At 43.9% G+C, this 26630-nt stretch overlaps 1 protein-coding gene across 1 annotated transcript in view; it reads left to right on the forward strand.

The window, feature by feature from the left end:
- The window catches only part of LOC124798987 (flocculation protein FLO11-like), a 56216-nt gene that overhangs the window by 22743 nt on the left and 6843 nt on the right, over positions 1–26630 (forward strand). Inside the window, exon 4 of the mRNA XM_047262524.1 lies at positions 21832–21957. Within this exon, the coding sequence (XP_047118480.1) occupies positions 21832–21957 (126 nt within the window). The remainder of the gene's footprint in view (positions 1–21831; positions 21958–26630) is intronic.

The following is a 26630-nucleotide window of genomic DNA, read 5'->3' on the forward strand; positions in this document are numbered from 1 at the left end:
CTACCAAAAGCATTTGCGATGTTTATACACGTGCATTAGACATTCGTAAATGGCTCTTCTAAGTCCAAATCCGGTAATTCTGATCTTTCCGACTCTTATCCGTCACGATGACCGACAGCTTTAGACAATGGCATGTTAAAGGCCGGAAGTGGAAACAATTACGTACCAAACAATCGAGGAACTGTCAAACACTCTTAACCAATCTTGGCTGAACATCCAAGAATATTTGCAACAGATTAGTAAAGACAAACAAAGCTAACCAATCTACCACATGCGACTTATTGCTTCAGGACACAACACAGAAGCTTTTTGTGATCTCTTGATCGCTGGCGGTGACAAATGTGTCCTGTGATAATCCAAAACGCAAAAGGTAGTGGCTCTCTCCGAATCAATTTCCACGAAGTACCGATAGGTCGGGTTTACACCACAAAACTGCGTTTTTGTGTGTTTGGTGGAGTACTAACGGGGTCGTTCATTTTCAAATGCCGTAACCTAGACAAACTGTGAACGTAGACTTTTACTGCGAACAGTTGAATCGAGTAAATCAGTCTTTGACTGAAAAACACCCAACGATTGTCAACAGGCGTTATTCTACTACAAGATAAAGCAAAACAGCACAGTAGAAGACGAATTTTGGAAAAAATTAATGTGTTGGGGTGGGAGGTATTGCCTCACCCATCATACTCGCCCTATATTGCGCCATAGGATTGCCATTTATATCGATCACTACAACATTTTGTAATGGCAAGAAATGCGAAAATGTGAAAATTTGGACTACACTGTATGCTCAAAAGTATCCGGACGTCGCCAAAAACATACGTTTTTCATATTAGGTGCATTTTGCTGCCACCTACTGCCAGGTACTCCATATCAACGACCTCAGTAGTCAGTGAGAGAGCAGAATGGGGCGCTCCGCGTAACTCACGGACTTCGAAATTGGTCAGGTGATTGGGTGTCACTTGTGTCGTACGTCTGTACGCGAGATTTCCACACTCCTCAAAGTCCCTAGGTCCATTGTTTCCATTGTGATAGTGAAGTGGACATGTGAAGGGACACTTACGGCACAAAAGCATACAGGCCGACCTCGTCTGTTGACTGACAAGAGACCGACGACAGTTGAAGATGGTCTTAATATCTAGACCATCACACAGGAGCTCCAAACTGCATCAGGATCCACTGAAACTACTGTGACAGTTAGGCGGGAGGTGAGAAAACTTGGATTTCATGATCGAGCGGCTGCTCACAAGCCACACATCAAGCCGGTAAATGCCAAACGACGCCTGGCTTGATGTAAGGAGCGTAAACATCGGACGATTGAACAGTGGAAAAACGTTGTGTGGAGTGACGAATCACGTTACAGAATGTGTCGATTCGATGGCAGGGTGTGGGTATGGCGAATGCCCGGTGAACGTCATCTGCCAGCGTGTGTAGTGCCAACAGTAAAATTCGGAGGCGGTGGTGTTATGGCGTGGTCGTGTTTTTCATGGAGAGGCTTGCACCCCCTGGTGTTTTGCGTGGCACTATCATAGCACAGGCCTACACTGATGTTTTAAGCACCTTCTTGCTTCCCTTTGTTGAAGAGCAATTCGGGGATGGCGACTGGATCTTTCAACACGATCGAGCACCTGTTCATAATGCAAAGCCTGTGGCGGAATAGTTACACGACATTAACATCCCTGTAATGGACTGGTCTGCACAGAGTCCTGACCTGAATCCTGAAGAACAGCTTTGGGATGTGTTGGAATTCCGACTTCGTGCCAGGCCTCACTGAAGGACATCGATACCTCTCCTCAGTGCAGCACCCTGTGAAGAATGGGCTACCGTTCCCCAAGAAACCTTCCAGCACCTGATTGAACGTATGCCTACGAGAGTGAAAGCTGTCATCAAGGCTAAGGGTGGGCCAACACGATAATGAATTCCAGCATTGCCGATGGAGGGCGCGCCACGAACTTGTAAGTCATTTTCAGCCAGGTGTCCTGATACTTTTGATCACATAGTGTATATCCAAACTGCTGTCTCCTGATATTTTCTCAAAAACCAATTGATTTTTAGCATCCGGGATTGAAAATGTAGACGGATAAAGGTTGTTGATAACTAGGGTAATTACATCACTAATTAAACATAGAGACTTATTAACAGTTTATCTATTTGATAAAAACTTTCTAAAGCCAAGATCGCATAATTATTTCTTTATTTAAAACAATCTGTTTCGACAGGCTTTGCTGTCGTCTTCAGGTCTTAAAAAATCTTTTTAGGACCTCACGCCAAGTTGTCGTGTGGATAAAAACAGCACATTATAAAAGGTTCGACATAACTGAACTATAAAAATGTTTCATAACAAAAAGATTTTTTAAGACCTGAAGATGACAGCGAAGTTTGTCGTAATTGTTTGTTTTAAATAAAGAAATATCTATGCAACCTTGACTTTAGAAAGTTTGTAGCAAGTAAAAGAGATCGCTTCTTTTGTTTTCTCCAAATGAGAAAATTCAAATTATCTGTATGACTCTAACGTAAAAGAGAACACTAATTTCCGGTCTCCCTAATACATCCGTCCACGCACAACTGCAACCCCTTCGTCCTCCTGCCCTTCCCAGATGACGACGTTTGTTTCTGTATGTTTAGTTCCAGACTTACAGCGACAGGTTAAAAATATTTACTGAAAGTGTTTCGTAAAAAGAATATTCCAGTCTTGACAGCGAACCAGTATTACGTCATTCAGCAAAGAGTTCTCTTGGTAGGTCGCAGATCAACTTACTCTACTTCACGCTGTTACCGTTCCTGACATTTGGCGAAGTTTATCTTTACGTTCCCAGAATTAATTTTCACTTCGCAATTGAGTGGGCGATGATTTGAAACTTCCTGGTAGATTAAAACTGTGTGACGGACTGAGACTCAAACCTGAGACCCTTGCCTTTCGTCATCAACTGCCCTACCGACTGAGCTATTCAGAGACGACTCACAACCCTCGGGACAGGTTTACTTCCGCCAGTGGCTCATCTGTTGCCTTCCAGACCTCACAGTTCTCCTGCACACCTTGCAGGACTAGCATTCCTGGAAGAAAGCATATTGCGGGGATGTAGCTTAGCCGCATACTGGAGGACTGTTTCCAAATGACTTTCCACTCTGCAGTCGACTGTGTGCTGATTTGAAACTTCCTTACGTTCGTTTCTTAGCGTTTAGGTGTTGAAGCGTGAACTTCAGTTCAGCCAATGAAGAAAGAGCGGCAGTGAAAGAAGTATCTGATTTATTTTTCTCCATCAGCAGCACCTGGCACAGCATACTATTCTCACATAGAGGACAGTCTCGCTTTACCGGCGCAATGGAATTTGCACACACTCATCTCAGAATGAGATTTCCACTCTGCAGCGGAGTGTGCGTTGACATGAAACTTCCTGGCAGATTAAAACTGTGTGCCCGACCGAGACTCGAACTCGGGACCTTTGCCTTTCGCAGGCAAGTGCTCTACCATCTGAGCTACCCAAGCACGACTCACGCCCCGTCCTCACAACTTTACTTCTGCCAGTATCTCGTCTCCTTCCTTGCAAACTTTACAGAAGCTCTACTGCGAACCTTGCAGAACTAGCACTCCTGAAAGAACAGATATTGCGGGGAAAAAATGGCTCTGAGCACTATGGGACTTAACTTCTGAGGTCATCAATCCCCTAGATCTGAGAACTACGTAAACCTAACTAACGCCGGCCAGTGTGGCCGAGCGGTTCTAGGCGCTTCAGTCTGGAACCACGCGACCGCTATGTGTGTGATGTCCTTAGGTTAGTTAGGTTTAAGTAGTTCTAAGTTCTAGGGGACTGATGACCTCAGATGTTGAGTCCCATAGTACTCAGAGCCATTTGAACCATTTAAACCTAACTAACCTAAGGACATCACACACACCCATGCCCGAGGCAGGATTCGAACCTGCGACCGTAGCGGTCGCGCGGTTCCAGACTATAGCGCCTAGAACCGCTCGGCCACTCCGGCCGGCGATATTGCGGAGACATGGCTAAGCCGCAGCCTTGGGGATGTTTCCAGAATGAGATTTTCACTCTGCAGCGGAGTGTGCGCTGATATGAAACTTCCTGGCAGATAAAAACTGTGTGCCGGACCGAGACTGATCTCAGTTTGAATCTTGACGGAGAGCTGATGCGCCGAATAGCATCACACTTTAAGCATTCAATATAACGAACAGTTTCAGGTGGTAGAGTGTGGGAAGCCTTACTATAAATATTAAGCAGAGCCTATATAAAAACTTCTAATTAAAAAAAAAGTGAAACGAAAGGGCCCATTGGAGTCAGTGAAGATAAGTTAGGCGGAGACTGCCGATTGTATTAGTGGTCTTTAATAATCGGCTAATAATTAGTTAGCCCTTTTCTGTCCGTCATATGATAGCAATGGTTTTATCTTTATAACTGGTTTGTGGTATTGAATCCAGAAAATGCGTTGCGTTTCCACCACATATTTAGTGACAAAATAATCAGTTAGAAGCAAGCTTAAATATGGTAGTTACTTATTGACTTCGGATTAAATTAAATGACAAGTAAATCATTTACTGGGATGACCGACATCGTCCATAAAAATTTATCTTACTGAGTATATGAGACATATTTCACAAGAATTAAAATAGAGAGGAGCAGTATGTAATAAATAATAACAAAGATGTAGAATAGTTACAAACATTTATACAGGTTTGCCTGTACGAGGGTGAAGCACACTGAGAGGTGCTTCCAGTATAGGAACAGTATGATGTAGTCTGGAAATTCAGCTCAGCTGTGCCAGTGCGCACATAGTTCTTTTCACCAAAGTCGGTCTGGCATACTTTGTGTCGACTAAAACCGAGCAGTTTACTGATGGAGTTGGGCAGCAAGACTTGTGGCGTGGAGCGCTGGCGAGAATTTGGCGGCCGTTCTACGTAGCGACTTCACACATGCCGTCCCATGCTAAGATCACGGCGCAACAAGAGTGGCGCGTGGAGTAGAGAGTTGTGGCTATAGAATAACTGGACCGACGTTGTCACAGAGTAAGTACGCATGCCCCAAAAACGACCAATAGCTGTGACGCGGGCAGCCTTCTCAGTCGAGTGCGGCATCTCTGGTGTCTGTTCACAAATGACTGAGGCCGCGGCCTTCGTTTGCGTACGAGCTGTTTTTTGTTTTGTTGGAAAAATTATAAGAGTAATAATAGAACAACGAATTGTCGTGAAGTGTCACATGAAACTTGAAAAACTTCTACTGAAACCTGTATTTTACAAAAGAAGTGTATGGCGAAGACTGTTTATCAAGTACGCGAGTTTTTGAGTGATGTTACAAGCGTTTCAAAGATGGCCGAGAAGACGCTGAGGATGACTCACGTCTGGGACACCATTCAATATCAAAAATGGATGGAAATATCGAAAAAGTAGACAATCTGACCGTCCGTTAAGTATGCGATCGATTGCTGAAACTGTAGGAATTAACAAATTTTACATAACCAAGTTAACATGAGAAAAGTGTGTGCGAAAGTGGTGCCGAAAATTGTCACTCTCGAACAAAAAGAAGCTCGTGAAAATGTTTGTATTGACAATTTGGATACCACTGAAAATTATCTTTATATTGTTGAAAGAGTGATAACATCTTACGATCCAGAAACGAAGCGCTGTTTGATACGTTGGATAGGCCCAACTTCACCGAGAGCTAAAAAAAGCTCGAATGAGGAAATAAAGACTGAAAACGATGATAATTTTTTTCGGTATTCATGGAATTGTGGACCTTCACTAGGTTCCTGGAGGTCAAATTATTGAGCAACACTACTATCCTGAGGTTCTTGCTTAACTCCGTGAGTAAATTGAAAAAAAAAAAAGGAAATCGATCCGAAATGAGGAAGAACAAGTCAAGAGTTATGCTCATACCGTGTGGTTATCTTAAGAACTTTCTAGCGAAGCGCAGCATCCCAGAGTTAGACCACCCACATTATTCACCTGACCTGGCATTATGTGACTTTTATCTATTTCTCAAGGTCAAATCTGCATTCAAAGGAACAAAGCTTCATTCCGCTGAAACAGCGAAAGAAAAAGCGGCACGTCTCTTCAAGGAGCTCACAGAGGCTGTTTCCATCAATGGAAAATTCGCGTGGAGAGTTGTAGAAATAGAAGAGGGTATTATACTGAGGACGACAGTAAGTAAATATGTATGTTTTTGAAATAAAATGTTTTACAGCAATAATCCCGTTATTTTATAGCCACATCTCTTATAACAGTACATCGCAGTGTGGGAGTGAGAAGACGCGACAGCTGAAAACGTACTCCAAAGTACGTGGCACAGAACAATTCTTATGGGCAAAACGTTTTAATTGCACAAATATTTATTCTGAATTCTGGCGGTATGCAGTGTCGCGTCTAGCGGTAGCGAAATGGTGCCGCACAGAGGTGGATAATACTGATTGGGAAGTGCATATCATAAACCATGTGATTTTCATCTTTTTGGCAAGCTAAAAGCGCGTCCACGGTAAAGAGATTTTCCAACGATGAGAACGTTCACACAGCGGCTTTCGAGCGAATCCATAACCAACGAGCGGATTTCTGTCGTTGGGGACTGGTTGGACTGGTAGGACGTTCTGACCGTTCTTTACAGATACTTGGTTACTATGCTAAACAATAGTCTCATGTAACCGTGCCACTTTGAAGCCTAGTGAGGTATACTTTAAAAATGTTTTAATACTCGTGTTATTGCGAAGTCACACGGCAAAATATGCAAAGATGAGCAATTGAGAAACGTTGAATGAAAATATCTCAAGACTAAAATAGAAATAATTGAAGCTCAAGGTACACGATGTGAAATCCAGAGTAAACGGACGACCGAACAATACGACTGCGAGACTGTATTCAATAAATTTTACGCACGCTATCTGACTGTGACAAAATGACTTTGTGTTACATGTTGGCCTTGAAAGTTACGAATCTTTGTTAGTTTAGAAAACAATTTCTGTACTAGAATTATTATTGTAATTACAGAACAAATGATCACAGAATATAGCGCATCTGACTTTATTTGTTAAACCTGTCTGAAATCACAATGTAGCACTTTCTTAAGGTATTTTACTCTCATTAAACTCTGAACTTATATTATCCTCGTAAATGCACTCTGACAATAAATGTGCCTGACTCTGAATATGAACTACAATGATCATGAAATTTATGGGTTATGTGGGCTCAGTGGTCCGCTCATCTGCTCTGTGGCCTTGTCGTTTTATAAAATAGTGATCTGACTGTCAAAATTAAGTTTCACTCACCGAACCTGCGATGTGCAGTGATAGGTGGGATTTCCTCAGTATCCAAAAATGTGACTCAGCACACAACTCGCTTTGTGCAGTGCGAGTTTGCGGTCAAATAAAACCATGAATGCAAATGAATAATCGGTTCTCGCATGTCGAGGCACAAACTAGGACTACATTGTTGACGTTTCGAAATGACATTTGCGGTACGCGCATGAGCGTGCTTTCCGCTTGAAGAAAGCGTGTATCCTGCACATTATGTGTCTCGCTTGCTTCTGAAGAGTGTATTACTCACCACCACTATCAGCGATGACAACTCGCAACAAATGGAACACAAATTCACTAAAGTACTCGCTACAATCAAGTTTAATGCTCACATAACCCTGCGGCGGGCGCATGGCGGCATACAGTGCCGCCAATCCAGTTTTCTTTCCGTAATTAAGTTAGCGCGCAAAGCACACAACAACGGTGCTAGATATGCTTCGATGACATTGCAAGGCGACAAGCTGCACTGCTGTCACATTGTTAAGACCCTTCATAACAGCTGCGACTTCTCTGTGAAATGGACAACTACACTGAGACGGCACTGCGTAAGTAAATGTGGCATAAAATCTACTGAACGTTTTGAAGATCAGAAACTATCTTTTACACTTCGAGTGAATGATTATTTAGTTACTGAATATTAGTATTGCACTGTTCCTATTGTCTTCAAGGTTTGCACACGGAAAATGATTGACGACAGACTAAATTGAGCGCCGTCGTTTGGAATCATCTGACGAAGAAGATTATGCTGATTTCTTTGACAGCGGTGATGAAGCAGAAACAGTCGAGGCTGCTGATTATTCTAGTGAATTAACAATCGTATGATGGCGGGAATGAAGTGAATGAATTACCAAGTGATGAGTGCCATTTTTGTATTGGAAGGACCAGGAAACTTTATGGATAAATAATCCGTTAGTGGTGCCGGGTAAAGCAAAACGAAAGAATATAATCAAGGTCTTACTTAGTCCGAAACGCAATGCTACAGAAACTAAAACAGAAATCGAAAGTTTTTTTTCAAATTTAATGACTGTGTTGCTGCGAACATCAACAGATAAGTAAATGACTGTTATAACCAGGAATAATACAATAACTATATCGACGTTCCATAGTTCATTGACACATCACTGATTCAAAATAATTCTGTTACCAAGGGCCAAGTTGTAAATTAACACCTTATGGAAATGATGGTGGTTATACCATTGCCCAGGAAGTGCAAGTGAAATCCAGAATTCCGGCGGAAATCACAAGTCCGTTGACGTGAACGATGAAGTCCAAGTTCCAATACAGCAATCGGATTCTAAGTCCAGAGCGCAGCCAAATCAACATCGGACAACAGGTCCACCGCAGCGTAGCACTTCCTAGTTCTGGAGTATAACATAGCACGATGAGAACTGGCTTGTAAATGTCAGTAGCGGCGTTAAATAAGGCGCCATAGTTAAAGGCGTTAAAGGCGCCGGCGGCTGGCGTCGCTGCATACTCCGAGCAGACAATCGCTGAATGTTAATGGGTGGTCAGTCGTTGTGGTTTGAAGCACGCGCGAGCGCGAAGGCTGCCTGCGATTTTAGCAACGGGCCGCGCACGGCGAAATGCGGCCAACAATGCGTTTCTCGGCCGCGTGTAATGGAGCGAGCCGCTGCTCTGTGCGGAACTTTAATAGTCGTAGATACCACACCTCTTCCCTCTTGGGGAAGCGAGCAAGTTGATTGGCATGTCGCAGAACATCTCGGTGCGGAAGCTGCACCTGGAAAACCTTCAGACCCCAGTGCTGGACGATTGTTCCTCGAATCCAGCTGGTTGCCAGCCAAATCCTTCCGCCCACAGGTACCAGGGCAGAACTTGGAGCAAGCAAAGGTAGGCCTTGGTGTCTGCATGAGCGGGATCAAGAGGGTCCGAGGCTGCCGTCCGTGGAGAAGTCCCGCTGGTCTTTTGTCTCCAATGGGTGTGGACCTGTTAACTGCTAAAAAAAGTTAGTGATTCATCGGTGGAGTAGTGTTCGAGGTATTTCTTCATCTGAGTTTTGTAGGTGCGGAACATCCTCTTGGCTTCTCTATTAGATTATGGATGGAAGGAAGACACAGGAATGTGGTGAATCCCTTGCTGGGCACACAACGTACAAAACTCATAGTCACGGACTTGTGGACCATTGTACGTTACGAGCACTTCCGGCAGACCTTCAATCGCAAAATTTTTTTTCTAACGCTGAGATGGTGTTGGTGGTTGACGTGGCATCGCATCGGACAATGTACTGAAATCTGGAGTAAGCATCAGCCACTGTCAAGAAAATGGCGTTAAACACTGGCCCAGCAAAATCAATGTGTACCTGCTCCCAAGGGCGAGCAACATGGTGGCCAAGAAGCAAATGAATATCGCGGGGCTGCCTGCTCGTTATGGCAGGATGGACACGTTTGGGTGAGCTGTTCAGTCTCTTGGTTCATGGCTAGCCAGTAAGTGAACCTACAAGTCAGGAGTTTAGTTCAGGATACCCTCCACTGATCTTGGTGCAGTAGTTGCAGGATGTGCTGACGTAAAGAATAAGGGATGACTACTTTGGGGGTGTCTCTCGTCGGAAACGAGTAGAATTACTCCGTCAGTCAGTATGAGCTGATGGCGGGCATTAAAGAACTGACGGGATGCCGTGGAAGCCTTGGGAGGTTGTCGTTCAGGCCATCCGTGAAGTATGTCACTTCGGACTTATTGGATTACCTCATCGTTACCGATTGCGTCTGCGACCCGTGAGCTGGTAATGGTAAAAGAATTTATGGCGGTTTCTGCTTCTTCATCGACGTGAAAACACAGAATTTCTTCTTTCTCGAACTCTGGATCTGGTCCCCATGGAAGGCGGGAGAGGGCATCCGCGTTGGCATGCTCATTCGTGTTGCAGAAGTGAATCTCACACTGGCAGCGCGCCAAAAATAAAGCCTAGCGCTGTAGTCGGTGAGCAGTCGGGTCTGGAATCTTTGCTGTTGGATTGAATAAGGAGATCAGCAGTTTATGGTCTGTGACGAGATGAAACTTCGTGCCATAAACAAAAACGTCGAATTTCTTTAGTGTGAAGATGATGGTCAGCGCTTCTCTTTCTATTTGGGAGTACCTGAGTTGCGTGTCAGTCAATGTTTTCGATGCATAGGCTACAGAGCGCTCAGAGCCATCCCCCTCTCTGTGTTCCAGGACCACTCCAACGCCTGTATCAGATGCGTCCGGTGTAGTAACTATCTGCTTTATTGGATCAAAAGGTGTGAGGCATGGGGCTATCAACAACTTGGATTTCAAAGTTTGAAAGGCGCGCTCGCAATCTGGGGTCTACTGGAAATGCACCCCTTTTGCATTGCTGGGACAAGTAGATGGTTTCTGTATCTGCTGCGCGTAAGCTGAAGAAATGAACGAAGTTACTTAAGTGTCGTTGGCCTGGGAAGTATGATTATGGCTTTGACATGTTTATTGAGTGGACGAATGACTTAGCTGGAAATGATGTGACCGAGGTACTCAATCCCTGGCTGGAAAAAACAACATTTTTCTTTTGTGCATTTTAGGCCAAGACACTGAATAAATTCAGATTGCGAAGGTGTCCCTCCGTAGTTCTCCCTGTTACAATGATGTCGTCTAAATAGTTAATGCTCCCATCCTAAAGCCTTTGCGGAGTTTTAAGTATAAGAAACTGTTGGGATCTGCATCAAGGGGAAGTTGGAGGTATGCATGCGTTAGGTCTATTGTAGAGGAGAAGAGTCCACCTTTTAATTTTGATGACAGTAATTTTTCCGGCTTAGGAATAGGCTGTGTCTCAATTTCTGACAGAGCATTGACAGTTGCTTTAAAATCACCTCACAGACGGATCTCCTCCAATGGCTTTCGCACTGTGACTAATAGGTTAGCCTATTGATTAGAATAAAAAGGTTCCAGAACTCCAATTGCAGTTATCCAATTCTTGTTTTACGTGTACTCTGAGAGCTAACGGAATGGTGCGGGCTCATAAGTACCGAGGCCGTGCATTATGTTTCAGTGTGATGTGTGCCTCAAAATCCTCTGCGGTGCCGAGTTCGGGGGAACATGTCCTCATAATCCTCTAGGTCAGAGTACGGAACATCTTCGGATATCAAATTCACAGAATCGTCTATGGAAAATCCAAATTTCTGAAAAGAATCCAGTCCAAACAAGTTCTCAGCGGAATCACTGCTAATGACTAAGAAGGTAATGTGGCGGGTAACATTATGATATGTCATTGACAGTTCGACTTGACTGCATACTGGGATGGTACGTTTATTATATGCCATTAGATGTCTCTTTGCTTCTTGCAAGGGAGGAGCTCCAAGTTTCAAATAGGTACTGTAATTCGGAATGCTCACGGTTGCGCCGGTGACTACTTGTAACTGAACTGGTTTCTCTGCAATCTGCACTCCAACGAAAATGTTATTGGCAGTCTCTTGATGGCCGATAGTGGCTACCAGATTAACGTCCATCTGTTGAGCAGGAGCCTGTCTTGCCTGACGAGACTTACGACGGACAGAAGCTACATGGCTGTTGGAAGAACAGTGTTGGGACAGGTCTATCTTTGAGGACAGTCTTCACGTCGATGTTTTTTAAAACAATCCGGACAAGACAGCAATCGTTTCGGTACCCAAGACCGGATCGATCGGCTTGAGTGGGGTAGAGGACGCTGTTAGCTAAAGCTACGGCGTCCCGCCTGCACTGTTGCTACGTCCAAATCGCCACTATTGTGGTCACTGGCTGCTGGCTCGGATATGTTTACGTTAACGACTGATATGTCAATCCATGACTCTAATTTATTGCCTGCTGCTCGGGTGACTTCGAAGCTTTGTGCTAAGTCCAAAACTTCGTCTGATGACGGGTCTTCGAGTTGGAGCGCCTCATGCTGGAAATCCTTGTTGAGAGTACTTGTAAATCGTTGCTGGCCCGTCGCCATTTTTATCGTGTTATGACCAGGAATAACACAATAAATATATCATCGTTCTATTGTTTATTGACACAAAATTGATACAAAATAATTCTGTTACCAAGCGCCAAGCTGTAGACGAACACTTTATGGAAATAATATAAATTGATGGTAGTTATACCACTGTCCAAGAAGTGCAAGTGAAATGCAGAATTCCGGCGGAAATAAAAAAAAAATGGTTCAAATGGCTCTGAGCACTATGTGACTTAACTTCTGAGGTCATCAGTCCCCTAGAGCTTAGAACTACTTAAAGCTAACTAACCTAAGGACATCACACACATCCATGCCCGAGGCAGGATTCGAATCTGCGACCGTAGCAGTCGCGCGGTTCAGACTGTAGCGCCTAAAACCGCTCAGCCACCCCGGCCGGCGGAAATCAAAAGTCCGTTGACGTACTAAGCCTAGTGAACGTTGAAGCCCAAGTTCCAGTATAGCAATCGGATTGTAAGTCCAGAAAGCAGCCAGATCGGAATCGAACAGCAGGTCCACCGTAGCGTGGCCGTTCCTAATTGTGGAGTAAAACATAGCACGATGATAATTGGCTTGTAGACATCAGTAGCGGCTTTAACTAAGGTTCCATAATTAATGTAGCCGGCAGCAGGGACGCTGTATATTCTGGGCGGCCAGTCGCTGAGTGTGGGTGGCCAGTCGCTGTAGTTTGAAGAGAGCACTCGCAAAGGCGGCCTGCGGTGTTAGCAGCGGGCCGCGAACGGAGAATGCGCCCAACGATGCGTTTCTCGTCCGCGCCTAATGGAGGGCGCCGCTGCTCGGTGCGGAGCTTCAATAGTAGTGGATACCCCAATACCAAGAGATCATCTGTGAATTAAGCGAGGGACAGAGACTGTGGAAATACTTCTGCTTCCAAAATATTACTCTCTTAGGAGTACTGTTTCTCATTGCTGTGCAAAAAGGACACACAAACGTATGAGCTGTGGGCATCGAATGGCAGAGGAATGAATACTCTCAGGGCAGCATTTAGCTACAAGCGCTTTCTGTTCTCGCTCTGGTTACTGAGGTTTGAAGATACTTCAACGGGAAAAGAGCGACTTGTAATCGACAAACTTGCTGTTATCCGTGATCTCCACTCCGCAGTTTGTAACAACTGCAGAAATAACTACAACCCAGGGGAGTTCACAACCACAGACTAAATGCTTGTTCGTTTTAATGGATGTTGCGGTTTTGTGCAGTACGTCCCCAATAAACCTGCGAAGTATGGTTTGAAGTTGTACGCATTGTCCGATAACAAGACATTGTGCACATGTAACTTTGTACTATACTGCGGCAGAGAGAATCTTGGACCATATCTTGTATCGAACCAGCCTATGGATATTGTGAAAAGATTAGTTGAGCCAATCAATGGTACTCACAGCAATGTAACTATGCATAACTATTATAGTAGTTATCCTTTAGCACAGTATCTTGCAGAAAACTGGGTAACCTTTATAGGGACACTGAAAAAGGACAAGAAGGGAATTCCTCCGGGATTTTTTGCCAAACAGGTCCCGAGAAACTCGAAACTGTTTTTTCGGATTTCAAGATGACTTCTGTCTTGTTCCGTGCCAAACGAAAAGAATGAGCTTTTTCTTTCGCCAATGCATGAAACTGATGAAATAGGCACATCTACAGGGAAGTCTGTTGTAAATCTGGACTACAATGCAACCAAAGATGACGTAGGTACTGCTGGTTACATGTGTACATCCTACTCCAGTTAGAGGACATCAAGAAGATGGCCCTTGGCCTTGTTTTTCCTGTACCTGGATATTGTAGGAATTAACTCCCAAATTCTGTTATTCGCAAATAATCCAGACAAAAGTTTCAGAAGAAGAACGCACCTCACAAACCTGACCTTGGATCTAATGGAGAGGCAGGACTCAATTCTTTACTTTACCAAGGGTCATCTAAGGATTCCTGTCATCTATCGATCTATCCCCGCAAGTAACGAAGAAGTTGTTGGAATGTATGGGAGGAGCTATCTTTGTGGTGGTAAAAAAAAATTACAAACGTACTGTGACTTGCAACAGTTGCAAAGATTTGTTTGCAAGGAACAAAAAATGTGTGTGAATTCCTAAGGGTCCAAACTGCTGAGGTCATCGATCCCTAGGCTTACACACTACTTAAACTAACTTACACTAACTTATGCTATAGCAACACACACATCCATGCCCGAGGGAGGACTCGAACTTCCGTCGGGAGGGGCCGCGCAATCCGTGACATGGCGCCTCAAGCCGCGCGGCAGCTCGCGCGGCTTCGCAAGGAACACAGCCACATTATTATGATTTGTAATGACTGTAAAACTTCTCCAGAGGAACAAAGTGTGTGATTCTTGATAAGTGTTCACGACATTTTTTTTTCTTAATTGGACGAATTGTTCTTTGTTATGAGTTTATGACTATACACTATTTCCGTTTTTCCTCACTACACATTTTTGTTAACACTGGCTGTAATAAAGGCCTATAATAGCACTGAAATCTGTGGCTATAACTATCTTATTTGTAGCTCAAAACCACTTTTATAAATTCTACCAGGAAACTAAAAAAATTGTTAGTTAAATGGTATCCGATGTTAGGCGGCACAGTGTGCCGCACGCGCCCGCTGGCCTAATTATCGTCAGCACGCTTGCCGCAAGTCTAACCACGGCATTTACAGAAGAGCGCTCACAATGCTACTGAACGCTCGGTGGCTTTCGTAGAATGCATGACGTCGGTGTGCAGAACGAGCCTAAACTCGACAGCCTTCTTCGTGACTTCGAGTATGATCTCACCGATTAAGAAATAACTGAATCGACAGATACTTCTTACACATGAAGACAGAACCACATAACCTCATTACACAAAGCTTATAGAGAATCTAAACCATAAGCACAGTTAAATAATCAGTGTCCTAAGTAATTACAAATTTAACAAACCACGTTACCTTTAATTGTTACGTTTTCTGATCCAAACAACGTTATAATCATTCAGCTTAATATTTCTCTTTAAAAATCATATTACACAAATTTCTCCAAATATGCTGCTTGCACTCCAGAGCACGCCACCTTCCGTCCATTTCAAACTAAGTCTACTACCACGTAGTTGCTACCAGCACACATTGACTCTATTCTGACAAGGTAAAGCTAACCTCTCTGTCAACATCTCTCGTCTCGAACATAGTTCCAAAACGTATAATCATAGTGGCAATGATAGGGCGATATCACATGGCTTGAGAACATTTATCAGATTTACGAATCAACTAATCTTTATGGCCCATGACATACTAAGAATTATCACAGTACATGGGACATCCACCTTTCACATTCAACAAAAATTGTTCGGCCTGCCGTAATAATGTGTAGCTTTCTGTCTGATGAGCCGTCGTACCTCTACATGTAGAAAGAGTAGCATTCCAGCCCGAGACGTTGGAATTGGCGATCGTGTGCGCATTTCTACATCTACATATACATTTATACTCCGCAAGCCACCCAACGGTATGTGGCGGAGTTCACTTTACGTGCCACTGTCATTACCTCCCTTTCCTGTTCCAGTCGCGTATGGTTCGCGGCAAGACGACTGCCGGAAAGCCTCCGTGCGCGCTCGAAACTCTCTAATTTTACACTCGTGATCTCCTCGGGAGGTATAAGTAGGGGGAAGCTATATATTCGACACCTCATCCAGAAACGTACCCTCTCGAAACCTGGACAGCAAGCTACACCACGATGCAGAGCGCCTCTCTTTCAGAGTCTGCCACTTGAGTTTGCTAAACATCTCCGTAACGCTATCACGCTTGCCAAATAACCCTGTGACGAAACGCGCCGCTCGTCTTTGGATCTTCTCTGTCTCCCCCGTCAACCCGACCTGATACGGATCCCACACTGATGAGCAATACTCAAGTATATGTCGAACGAGTGTTTTGTAAGCCACCTCCTTTGTTGATGGACTACATTTTCTAAGGACTCTCCCAATGAATCTCAACCTGGTACCCGCCTTACCAACAATTAATTTTATATGATCATTCCACTTCAAATCGTTCAGAAGCAACTGCTACCAGTTTTTGTTCCGCTATTATATAATCATACAATAAACGATCCTTCTTTCTATGTATTTGCAATACATTATATTTGTCTATGTTAAGGGTCAGTTGCCACTCCCTGCACCAAGTGCCTATCCGCTGCAGATCTTCCTGCATTTCGCTGCAATTTTCTAATGCTGCAACTTCTCTGTATACTACAGCATCATCCGCGAAAAGCCGCATGGAACTTCGGACACTATCTACTAGGTCATTTATATATAGGGTGTTAACAAAAAGGTACGGCCAAACTTTCAGGAAACATTCCTCACACACAAAGAAAGAAAATATGTTATGTGGACATGTGTCCGGAAACGCTTACTTTCCATGTCAGAGCTCATTTTATTACTTCTCTTTAAATCACATTAATCATGGAATGGAAACACATAGCAGCAGAACGTACCAGCGTGACTTCAAACACTTTGCTACAGGAAATGTTCAAAATGTCCTCCGTTAGCGAGGATACATGCATCCACCCTCCGTCGCATGGAATCCCTGATGCGCTGATGCAGCCCTGGAGAATGGCGTATTGTATCACAGCCGTCCACAATACGAGTACGAACAATCTCTACATTTGGTACCGGGGTTGCGTAGACAAGAGCTTTCAAATGCCCCCATAAATGAAAGTCAAGAGGGTTGAGGTCAGGAGAGCGTGGAGGCCATGAAATTGGTCCGCCTCTACCAATCCACCGGTCACCGAATCTGTTGTTGAGAAGCGTACGAACACTTCGACTGAAATGTGCAGGAGCTCCATCGTGCATGAACCACATGTGTCATACTTGTAAAGGCACATGTTCTAGCACCACAGGTAGAGTATCCCGTATGAAATCATGATAACGTGCTCCATTGAGCGTAGGTGGAAGAACATGGGGCCCAATCAAGACATCACCAACAATGCCTGCCCAAACGTTCACAGAAAATCTGTGTTGATGACGTGATTGTACAATTGCGTGCGGATTCTCGTCAGCCCACACATGTTGATTGTGAAAATTTACAATTTGATCACGTTGGAATGAAGCCTCATCCGTAAAGAGAACATTTGCACTGAAATGAAGATTGACACATTGTTGGATGAATCATTCGCAGAAGTGTACCCGTGGAGGCCAGTCAGCTGCTGATAGTGCCTGCACGCGCTGTACATGGTACGGAAACAACTGGCTCTCCCGTAGCACTCTCCAACGTTAACTTGTACAACAGCAACTTCTCTGACGCTGACATTAGGGTTATCGTCAACTGCACGAAGAATTGCCTCGTCAATTGCAGGTGTCCTCATCGTTCTAGGTCTTCCCCAGTCGCGAGTCATAGGCTCGAATGTTCCGTGCTCCCTAAGACGCCGATCAATTGTTTCGAACGTCTTCCTGTCGGGACACCTTCGTTCTGGAAATCTGTCTCGATACAAACGTACCGCGCCACGGCTATTGCCCCGTGCTAATCCATACATCAAATGGGCATCTGCCAACTCCGCATTTGTAAACATTGCACTGACTGCAAAACCACGTTTGTGATGAACACCAACCAGTTGATGCTACGTACTGATGTGCTTGATGCTAGTACTGTAGAGCAATGAGTCGCATGTCAACGCAAGCACCGAAGTCAACATTACCTTCCTGCAATTGGGCCAACTGGCGGTGAATCGAAGTACAGTACATACTGACGAAACTAAAATGAGCTCTAACATGGAAATGAAGCGTTTCCGGACACATGTCCGCACAACATCTTTTCTTTATTTGTGTGTGAGGTATGTTTCCTGAAAGTTTGGCCGTACCTTTTTGGAACACCCTGTATATTGTGAAAAGCAATGGTCTCATAACACTCCCCTGTGGCACGCCAGAGGTTATTTTAACGTCTGTAGACGTCTCTCCATTGAGAACAACATGCTGTGTTCTGTTTGCTAAAAACTCTTCAATCCAGCCACACAGCTGGTCTGATATTCCGTAGGCTCTTACTTTGTTTATCAGGCGACAATGCGGAACTGTATCGAACGCCTTCCGGAAGTCAAGGAAAATAGCATCTACCTGGGAGCCTGTATCTAATATTTTCTGGGTCTCATGAACAAATAAAGCGAGTTGGGTCTCACACGATCGCTGTTTCTGGAATCCATGTTGATTCCTACAGAGTAGATTCTGGGTTTCCAGAAACGGCATGATACGCGAGCAAAAAACATGTTCTAAAATTCTACAACAGATCGACGTCAGAGATATAGGTCTATAGTTTTGCTTGTATGTATATGTGAACGGTGTGTGTGTGTGTGTGTGTGTGTGTGTGTGTGTGTGTGTGTGTGTGTTTGCCTGGCGAAGGCTGTGGCCGAAAGCTATATTCAATTGTCTTTTAATTGTGCCTATCTGAAATTTGACGTGTCTCTTTTATCGTAAGTAGCAATCTGTCTTTTCTTGCATTGTTGATATTCCTACCTGGAGTTTCCATTGTTTAATTGTAGACAGATATATACAGGGTGTATGAAAAAGTCATCCGATGTGGCACATCTATATTTCTGAAACTAATAAACATATACAATGAATTTTGTTTTTTTATGAACGGGATACTCAAAGTTTTTTTCAGACCTTTTCATAGATGTTTAATATGCCCCCTTTAGATGCACGGCAGATGTCAATGCGGTCTTACAGCTTCCACAGCCGCTGTTATGCGATGACTCAGTTTATTCATTGATGTTGGTAACGGAGGCACATAAACAGAGTCTTTTATAAACCCCCAAAAGAGGTAATCACGTACAGTCAGGTCCGGTGACCATGGAGGCCAGTAATATAAGGCTTAATCATTTCGTCCAGTGCTACCGATCCATCTTTCGGTAATCCTTTGATTTAATAATTCCCGCGTTTCCAGATGCAGTGTGGCGGTGCCCCATCTTGTTGGTAAACGAAGTCGTTCGATTCTGTCTCCACCAGTGGGGAAAGAAAATTCTGAAGCATATCGAGATATGTGCTTCCTGTAACAGTGTTCTCGGCAAAGAAAAATGGACCATACACCTTTTCCCGTGAAACTGCACTAAACACATTACATTTTGGACAGTCCCTCTCATGTTGTACAACCTCATGTAGTTGTTCCGTACCCCATATTCTCACGTTATGACGGTTAACCTTTCCTTTTAAATGGAATGTTGCATCCTCACCAAACACTATGCGTGGAAGAAAACTGTCATCCTCAATCTTGCTAAGAACGAAATTAGAGAACACACGTTATTCTTTGTCACCTTCACGAAGAGCTTGCAGCAGCTGAATTTTATACGGTTTCGAGTGTAAACGTCGACGCATCACACGCCAGACTGACATCGGCGGCACGTTGGGCCGTCGAGCTGCACAGCGAACGGATTTCTGCGGACTCCTTCTGAAACTATGGCGGATGCGTCCACCGTCTGTGCCAGACACTCGAGGACGGGCAGGCGATTTGGCTTTATGCAAACAATCTGTTCCCCGGAATTGTTCATGCCATCGTCTAATGCTCTGTGCTGTAGGAGGATCCACGCCGTACCTAGTACGAAAGTCACGCTGAACAGTTATTACTGACCCGCACTGCGTAAAACGTAGCACACAAATCACTTTCGTTATCCCGACACCATTTTTAAAAGAACTGAACCGGGCCTATACTGATGCTACCTAGCGGGAACCAAGAAAAACTCGAGAGTTTGCTCTTCCCAACAGTGCGTTGTTCACGCACATATTTCAAATAACATAATACACTACTGGCCATTAAAATTGCTACACCACTAAGATTACGTGCTACAGTCGCGAAATTTAACCGACAGGAAGAAGATGCTGTGATATGCAAATGATTAGCTTTTCAGAGCATTCACACAAGGTTGGCGCCGGTGGCGACACCTACAACGTGCTGACATGAGGAAAGTTTCCAACCGATTTCTCATACACAAACATCAGTTGCCTGGTGAAACGTTGTTGTGATGCCTCGTGTAAGGAGGAGAAATGCGTACCATCACGTTTCCGACTTTGATAAAGGTCGGATTGTAGCCTATCGCGATTGCGGTTGATCGTATCGCGACATTGCTGCTCGCGTTGGTCGAGATCAATGACTGTTAGCAGAATATGGAATCGGTGGGTTCAGGAGGGTAATACGGAACGTCGTGCTGGATCCCAACGACCTCGTATCACTAGCAGTCGAGATGACAGGCATCTTATCCGCATGGCTGTAACGGATCGTGCAGCCAGTCTCGATCCCTGAGTCAACAGATAGGGACGTTTGCAAGACAACAACCATCTGCACGAACAGTTCGACGACGTTTGCAGCAACATGGACTATGAGCTCGGAGACCTTGGCTGCGATTACCCTTGACGCTGCATCACAGACAGGAGCGCCTGCGATGGTGTACTCAACGACGAACCTCGGTGCACGAATGGCAAAACGTCATTTTTTCGGATGAATCCAGGTTCTGTTTACAGCATCCTGATGGTCGCATCCGTGTTTGGTGACATCGCGGTGAACGCACATTGGAAGCGTGTATTCGTCATCGCAACACTGGCGTATCACCCGGCGTGATGGTATGAGGTGCCATTGGTTACACGTCTAGTTCACCTCTTGTTCGCAATGACGGCACTTTGAACAGTGGACGTTACGTTTCGGATGTGTTCTGACCCGTGGCTCTACCCTTCAAAATGGGTATGAGCACTATGCGACTTAACTTCTGAGGTCATCAGTCGCCTAGAACTTAGAACTAATTAAACCTAACTAACCTAAGGACATCACACATATCCATGCCCAAGGCAGGATTCGAACCTGCGACCGTAGTGGTCGCTCGGTTCCAGACTGTAGCGCCTAGAACCGCACGCCCACTCCGGCCTGCGCTCTACCCTTCATTCGATCCCTGCGAAACCCTACATTTCAGCAGGATAATGGACGACCGCATGTTGCAGGTGCTGTACGGGCCTTTCGGGATACAGAAAATGTTCGACTGCTGCCCGGCCAGCACATTCTCCAGATCTACCACGAATTGAAAACGTCTGGTCAATAGCGGCCGTGCAACTGGCTCGTCAAAATACGCCAGTCACTACTCTTGATGAACTGTGGTATAGTGTTAAAGCTGCATGGGCAGCTGTACCTGTACACGCCATCAAAGCTCTGTTTGACTTAATGCCCAGGGGTATCAAGGCCGTTATTAAGGTCAGAGGTGGTTGTTCTGGGTATTGATTTCTCAGGATCTATGCACCCAAATTGCGTGCAAATGTAATCACATGTCCGTTCTAGTATAATATATTTGTCCAATGAATACACGTTTATCATCTGCATTTCTTCTTGGTGTAGCAATTTTAATGACGAGTAGAGTAGTTACGATTTTTTGAAATCGGATGATTCTTTTTGATACACCCTGTATTTTGTCCCAGAGACGTTTTGTGCTTGAAACTACGTGTTACGTAAGTACAAACTCAACTTCAGACGTTTTACCTTCATTAGTCATTCTCAAGCTAGAAACATAGCTCGCTTAGACTAGTGTTTCTGTAACCACTGGAAGGCTGCTAGATCTTCGAGTTGACAAGCTACACAGGCTGTTGCGATGTTAATTCCTTAGAGTTACAGAATGTTTCTTTACGCAGGCCGAGCTGCTGGTCGGCCGCCCCCTGGCCAAGCTGAGCACATCCGCGGCGTCGTCGAGTCGCGCCACCACAGAGGCCGCAGCCTCCGACTTCCCTCCTCCAGCACAGGACACTTCCGCAGCTGAGGTAACGCTTCTCGGTTCCGCCGTGTGTTCGTTTTCGCTTCTTGGCAGGCATCTTTTCGTCATTTTCGAAACTAATCTCGTTAAGGATGGGGCCAACGTCATCTCTGATGTTTTGCATTACCGCTTCAAAGTTCTGGTTGTCTTGCTTTGCTGTGGTCGGTTTGCTTTCTTCTTCTGAAGCTGATTAAAAATTAAGTATGCATGAGGCATTATCTTATAGAAAAATGACAGCCAGAAAATGAATTCGTTATCTTGCAGTCTTTGTTTGTATGACCCAGCTCTTTCAACTGTAGAAGTTAGTTTTATGTTCTCACTTGTTTCAGTGAATTCCATATCAGTAACAAGATTTTTCCCTGTTTTCAAAAACACATTTTACTACTAGCGAATGGTAATTCCATCTCGTCACACACACGGGGCAAGCTTTTTTGAATAATGCTATGCAACACTTTTGATCTCAATGGTGACTTATAAAAAGAGGGAAGAATTACCTGAAAGATGTGCAAAAAAGATGTGGGCTTTGCGATTAACAGAGGCTGCCGTAGACATAATGTCGAACTGAAGCGCCTACCAACGGATGTAGTTTGCATTTGGATATTTGTCTTTAATTAATTTCTGAACCCTGTTCGACTTGCCACCATCGTAACTCTGAGCTATTAGTTTTGCTCGATCACTGCCAATTAATGGTTCAATTTCTCTCAGAATACTCTCGGTTATAGTATGAGCATTCTGACTTTTTGGATAAACAAAGTTCCAAAATTTTTCAACACGTTTACTCTCAACAATATAACCAATAGAAATTTGCAAGACGAACCTGTGCTGTCATCCGCGATTATTGCAACATAATCAGTACATTTTATTTTTTTTATGAACTTCATCATGGTACACTTCCAACATGCATTGCAGTAGTTCGTCCTGAACAGTCTTGGAAATGCCTTTGAACACTGATGCTTGAATGAGACGAACTTGAAGATCTTTATCCAGTTCCGCGCTGAACTGAATTAGCTTGCGAAAAACCCTCTTATTTTGAGAGGCATCAGATTCAAAGTGGCCCCGGAGAGCCAGTTCTAAAGCATCACAGAACCGAATGCAGTTTGCAGTTAAATTCCGTATATATCTATTCTTTTCTACACGTTTGTTGTGGCTGTCAATTTTTTGTCTATATTGCGAATCTAATTTCTGCTGAATGTTGGTTTTGCCTAGAAATGAAAGACTAAGCACATTATTCATGTGTCGCTTTTACATGTCATGTACTTTCATTTTAGACCATGTATGTCAAATATCAGTTACTCCGGTCTTAGACCAATGAACATCTCCCCCAAATGAAACAAAAGGAAAGCAAAAAACAGCGTTGCTTTCTTCACACCCACAAATCCATTTCATCTTTTGGTAAATTTCTGGGCTGAAGTTACGGCATCGATTTTTTGTTTTCTGCTACAGAGTCAGATTTGAGAGTGGTCTACCTAGTGTTTTTTATCTGTGACTCCTGTCGCTAAATGGCGTTTTTAATAACTCATTTACCCTGTTCATGTTTGCTATTTCCACACTCAACTGAATTTTCCCTTGCAGAGAACACTGTGCAGACAGCTATATAGGTCAATTACCTGACCTCGCAATAACTACAATGTGTTTGTACAGAACTGTATTACACGAACATAACGAGTATAAACAGAAATATTACAACTTTGTTTGGATAACAGATGCTCAGCAGGTGGTGAATACGTTACCATTTTAGTTCCGTTGCAGTAGTCCTCCTGTTGTGAAACATACCAATATTGAAATAATGCCTCTTAGCTACAAAATGTAAGGGCATAATTATATTCAAATTACATAAAGCTATTTATAACAATATTTAAGTGTATTATTCCTGTATTTGATTTAAATTAAGCATTAATTAGCGTTTATGGATTGTAAATCTGGATTGCAGGAAATCTGAGCACCGATGTATTCTAACGTGATCGCTAGATGGCAGATCGAGCTTCAATAGGTCCTGCACTGTACTACTCTCTGGCGGCCATAAGAAACGTGTAGAAACCAACGGCCGAGCCTTTCACACAGTGTTTAGAACAGATGGTGCCAATCTGCAGTTGGCTCAAAGCTTCAGAAAACTACCGCGAGAACGAGCGCGACAAAACGCGCCTCTTCAAATCAAAAATACATACTCCGAACAATATCTTAAGCGCAGTTCGCATAGATTTCTCTTCCTTTCTTTTTTATAAAAGTGGTGTCACGGCACAGTGGCACTACCTCAGAAGCCGCCCCTGTTCATATTTCAAAGTTAAGTAGCAAGTTATTACACATGGGTGTCGGTGTTGGTAGTGAAAAGGTGAAAAAAATGATGTCGTTGGAAAAGACGTCTCGTTAACCATAATAGGCACCATTTCATCTTCTACCTTCCTATAGAGAAGGTACCAGTACACTAATTTTATTTTTGTAGAAATCTGCTTTTACCGCGTAAGACTTTTCTCAGAAACAACCGATACAACAGCGAAATTTTTCCCACAATAATAATCTTGTAAACTACACAATAAAACGTAATGCTGATTGTTGAGAGAAGTTATACGGCGAACCATGAAAAAACAAGTTTCCCGTAGAGCGCCTTGAATTACTTCTAAACTGTTTATATTGTCACAAGGCGCTCTCGATTGCCGACAAATAGTGAAACTGAGTTTATGTTATTAGTAAAGGTCACTTTAGCGTACTTGTTGATGCAATTTATTAAGAATGGTTGATTATTTCTCAAATTCATTGATTTACCTGTTTTAAAGATGAATTGCTGATAGGAAACCAATACAAAATCAATTACCATTTTGTGTCTATAACGAGTAATCTGTTTCGGCACCTAACCACAATGCACACTGGTGTCGTAAACATCTTATTGACAGGTCATTACTTTGTGAAAACATGCGATGGTTTGTTTATGAGTTAACAGAGAAAGAAACACTTCTAAGCAACATAACGCTATAAATATGTTTCCAGAATGAAATTTTCACTCTGCAGGAGAGTGTGCGCCGATATGAAACTTCCTGGCGTATTTAAACTATGTGCTGGACTGAGACTCGAAGTTAGGACCTTTACCTTTTGTAGATAAGTGCTGTATCAACTGAGCTAACCCAGCACGTCTCCTGACGCTTCCTCACACCTTAGCCGGCCGCTGTGGCCGACCTATTCTAGGCGTTTCAGTCCGGAACAGCGCTGCTGCTACGGTCGCAGGTTCGAATCCTGCCTCGGGCATGGATGTATGTGATCATGGATGTGTATGATGTCCTTAGGTTAGTTAGGTTTCAGTAGTTCTAAGTCTAGGGGACTGATGTAAGTCCCATAGAGCTTAGAGCCATTTGAACCATTTGAGCCTCACAGCTTAACTTCAGTGAGTACCTCACCTCCTACTCTCCAAACTTTACAGAAGCCCTCCTGCGAAACTTGCAAGACTAGCACTACTGGAAGGAAGTATATCTCAGAAACATGGCTTAGCCACGGCCTGGGGGATGTTTCCAGAAAGAATTTTCACTCTACAGCAGGGTGTGCGCTGATATGAAACTTCCTGGCAGATTAAAACTCTGTGCCGGACCGAGACTCGAACTCGGGACACTTTCGCGGGCAACTGATCTACCAAATGAGGTGCTCAAGAAAATAGGACTGAGGTGTTGGTGGAAGTAAATCTGTCAGGATGGATCGTAAGTCATGCTTGAGTAGCTCAGTTATAATATTTGCAAAGACAGATGGTGACTGCCGGCCGCGGTGACCGAGCGGTTGTAGGCGCTTCAGTCTGGAACAGCGCGACTGCTACGGTCGCAGGTTCGAATCCTGCCTCGGGCTTGGATGTCTGTGATGTCCTTAGGTTGGTTAGGTTTAAGTAGTTCTAAGTTCTACGGGACTAATGACCTAAGATGTTAAGTCCCATAGTGCTCAGAGCCATTTGAACCATTTTTGAACAGATCGTGACTGCTTAGCACGATCTGGATACTCTTTAGCATAAAACCGCACCGAGCTCTAATAGTTTGGTGATATTCGCCATAAACAATATCCACTTTTTCGGCTACCGTATACATTGTGAATGTCTCAGTATGTTTACGAGGAAGTTGTGTGATTGCTATAACAGCAGAACAGAGACTGATGGGCTTCAAGCGTACAGTTAAACCCAAGAATCATACTTGAGTTACGTATTTCCTTACATTTGGTATAATGGGGCACACGTTTGTCGAACTTCTTCTCCTGACGGTGGGACAGTGGTTTGCGACGCTGTTGTATTGATATTATTTGATAAAGTCTCACACATATTATGTCGTTGAAGTTCTCATAGAAGCTTCGTTCAAATGCCAAAGAAAAAATGTATAGTTCAGTTAGAAAAAAAAAAAACAAAGTCGTTATCGTAATGCGGCGACTACAAACGATAAAAATTACTTGCGAATATTAGACAATTCGCCATGTTCTTCGCTACAACTTTTGGCGAAAACCGCACCTAGATATACTTATTCATTCCAGTTGTATTTCGGGTTGGCCTGTTTTTTCTGCCTCACCCTTTACATACAGGATGGTGGAAACGACCTGATAAAAAGGTCAGAGCAGAGTGATGACCTTGAATTGTGCACAATTTTCCAAATAACCATCGACCGGAATCTCACCCCCGTAACACGACAGCCAATCAGCTGACAGCGGGCGCACTTTGAGGCTGCG

The sequence above is a fragment of the Schistocerca piceifrons genome, chromosome 5 (assembly GCF_021461385.2).
Source record: "Schistocerca piceifrons isolate TAMUIC-IGC-003096 chromosome 5, iqSchPice1.1, whole genome shotgun sequence".
Classification (NCBI taxonomy): Eukaryota; Metazoa; Arthropoda; class Insecta; order Orthoptera; family Acrididae; genus Schistocerca; species Schistocerca piceifrons.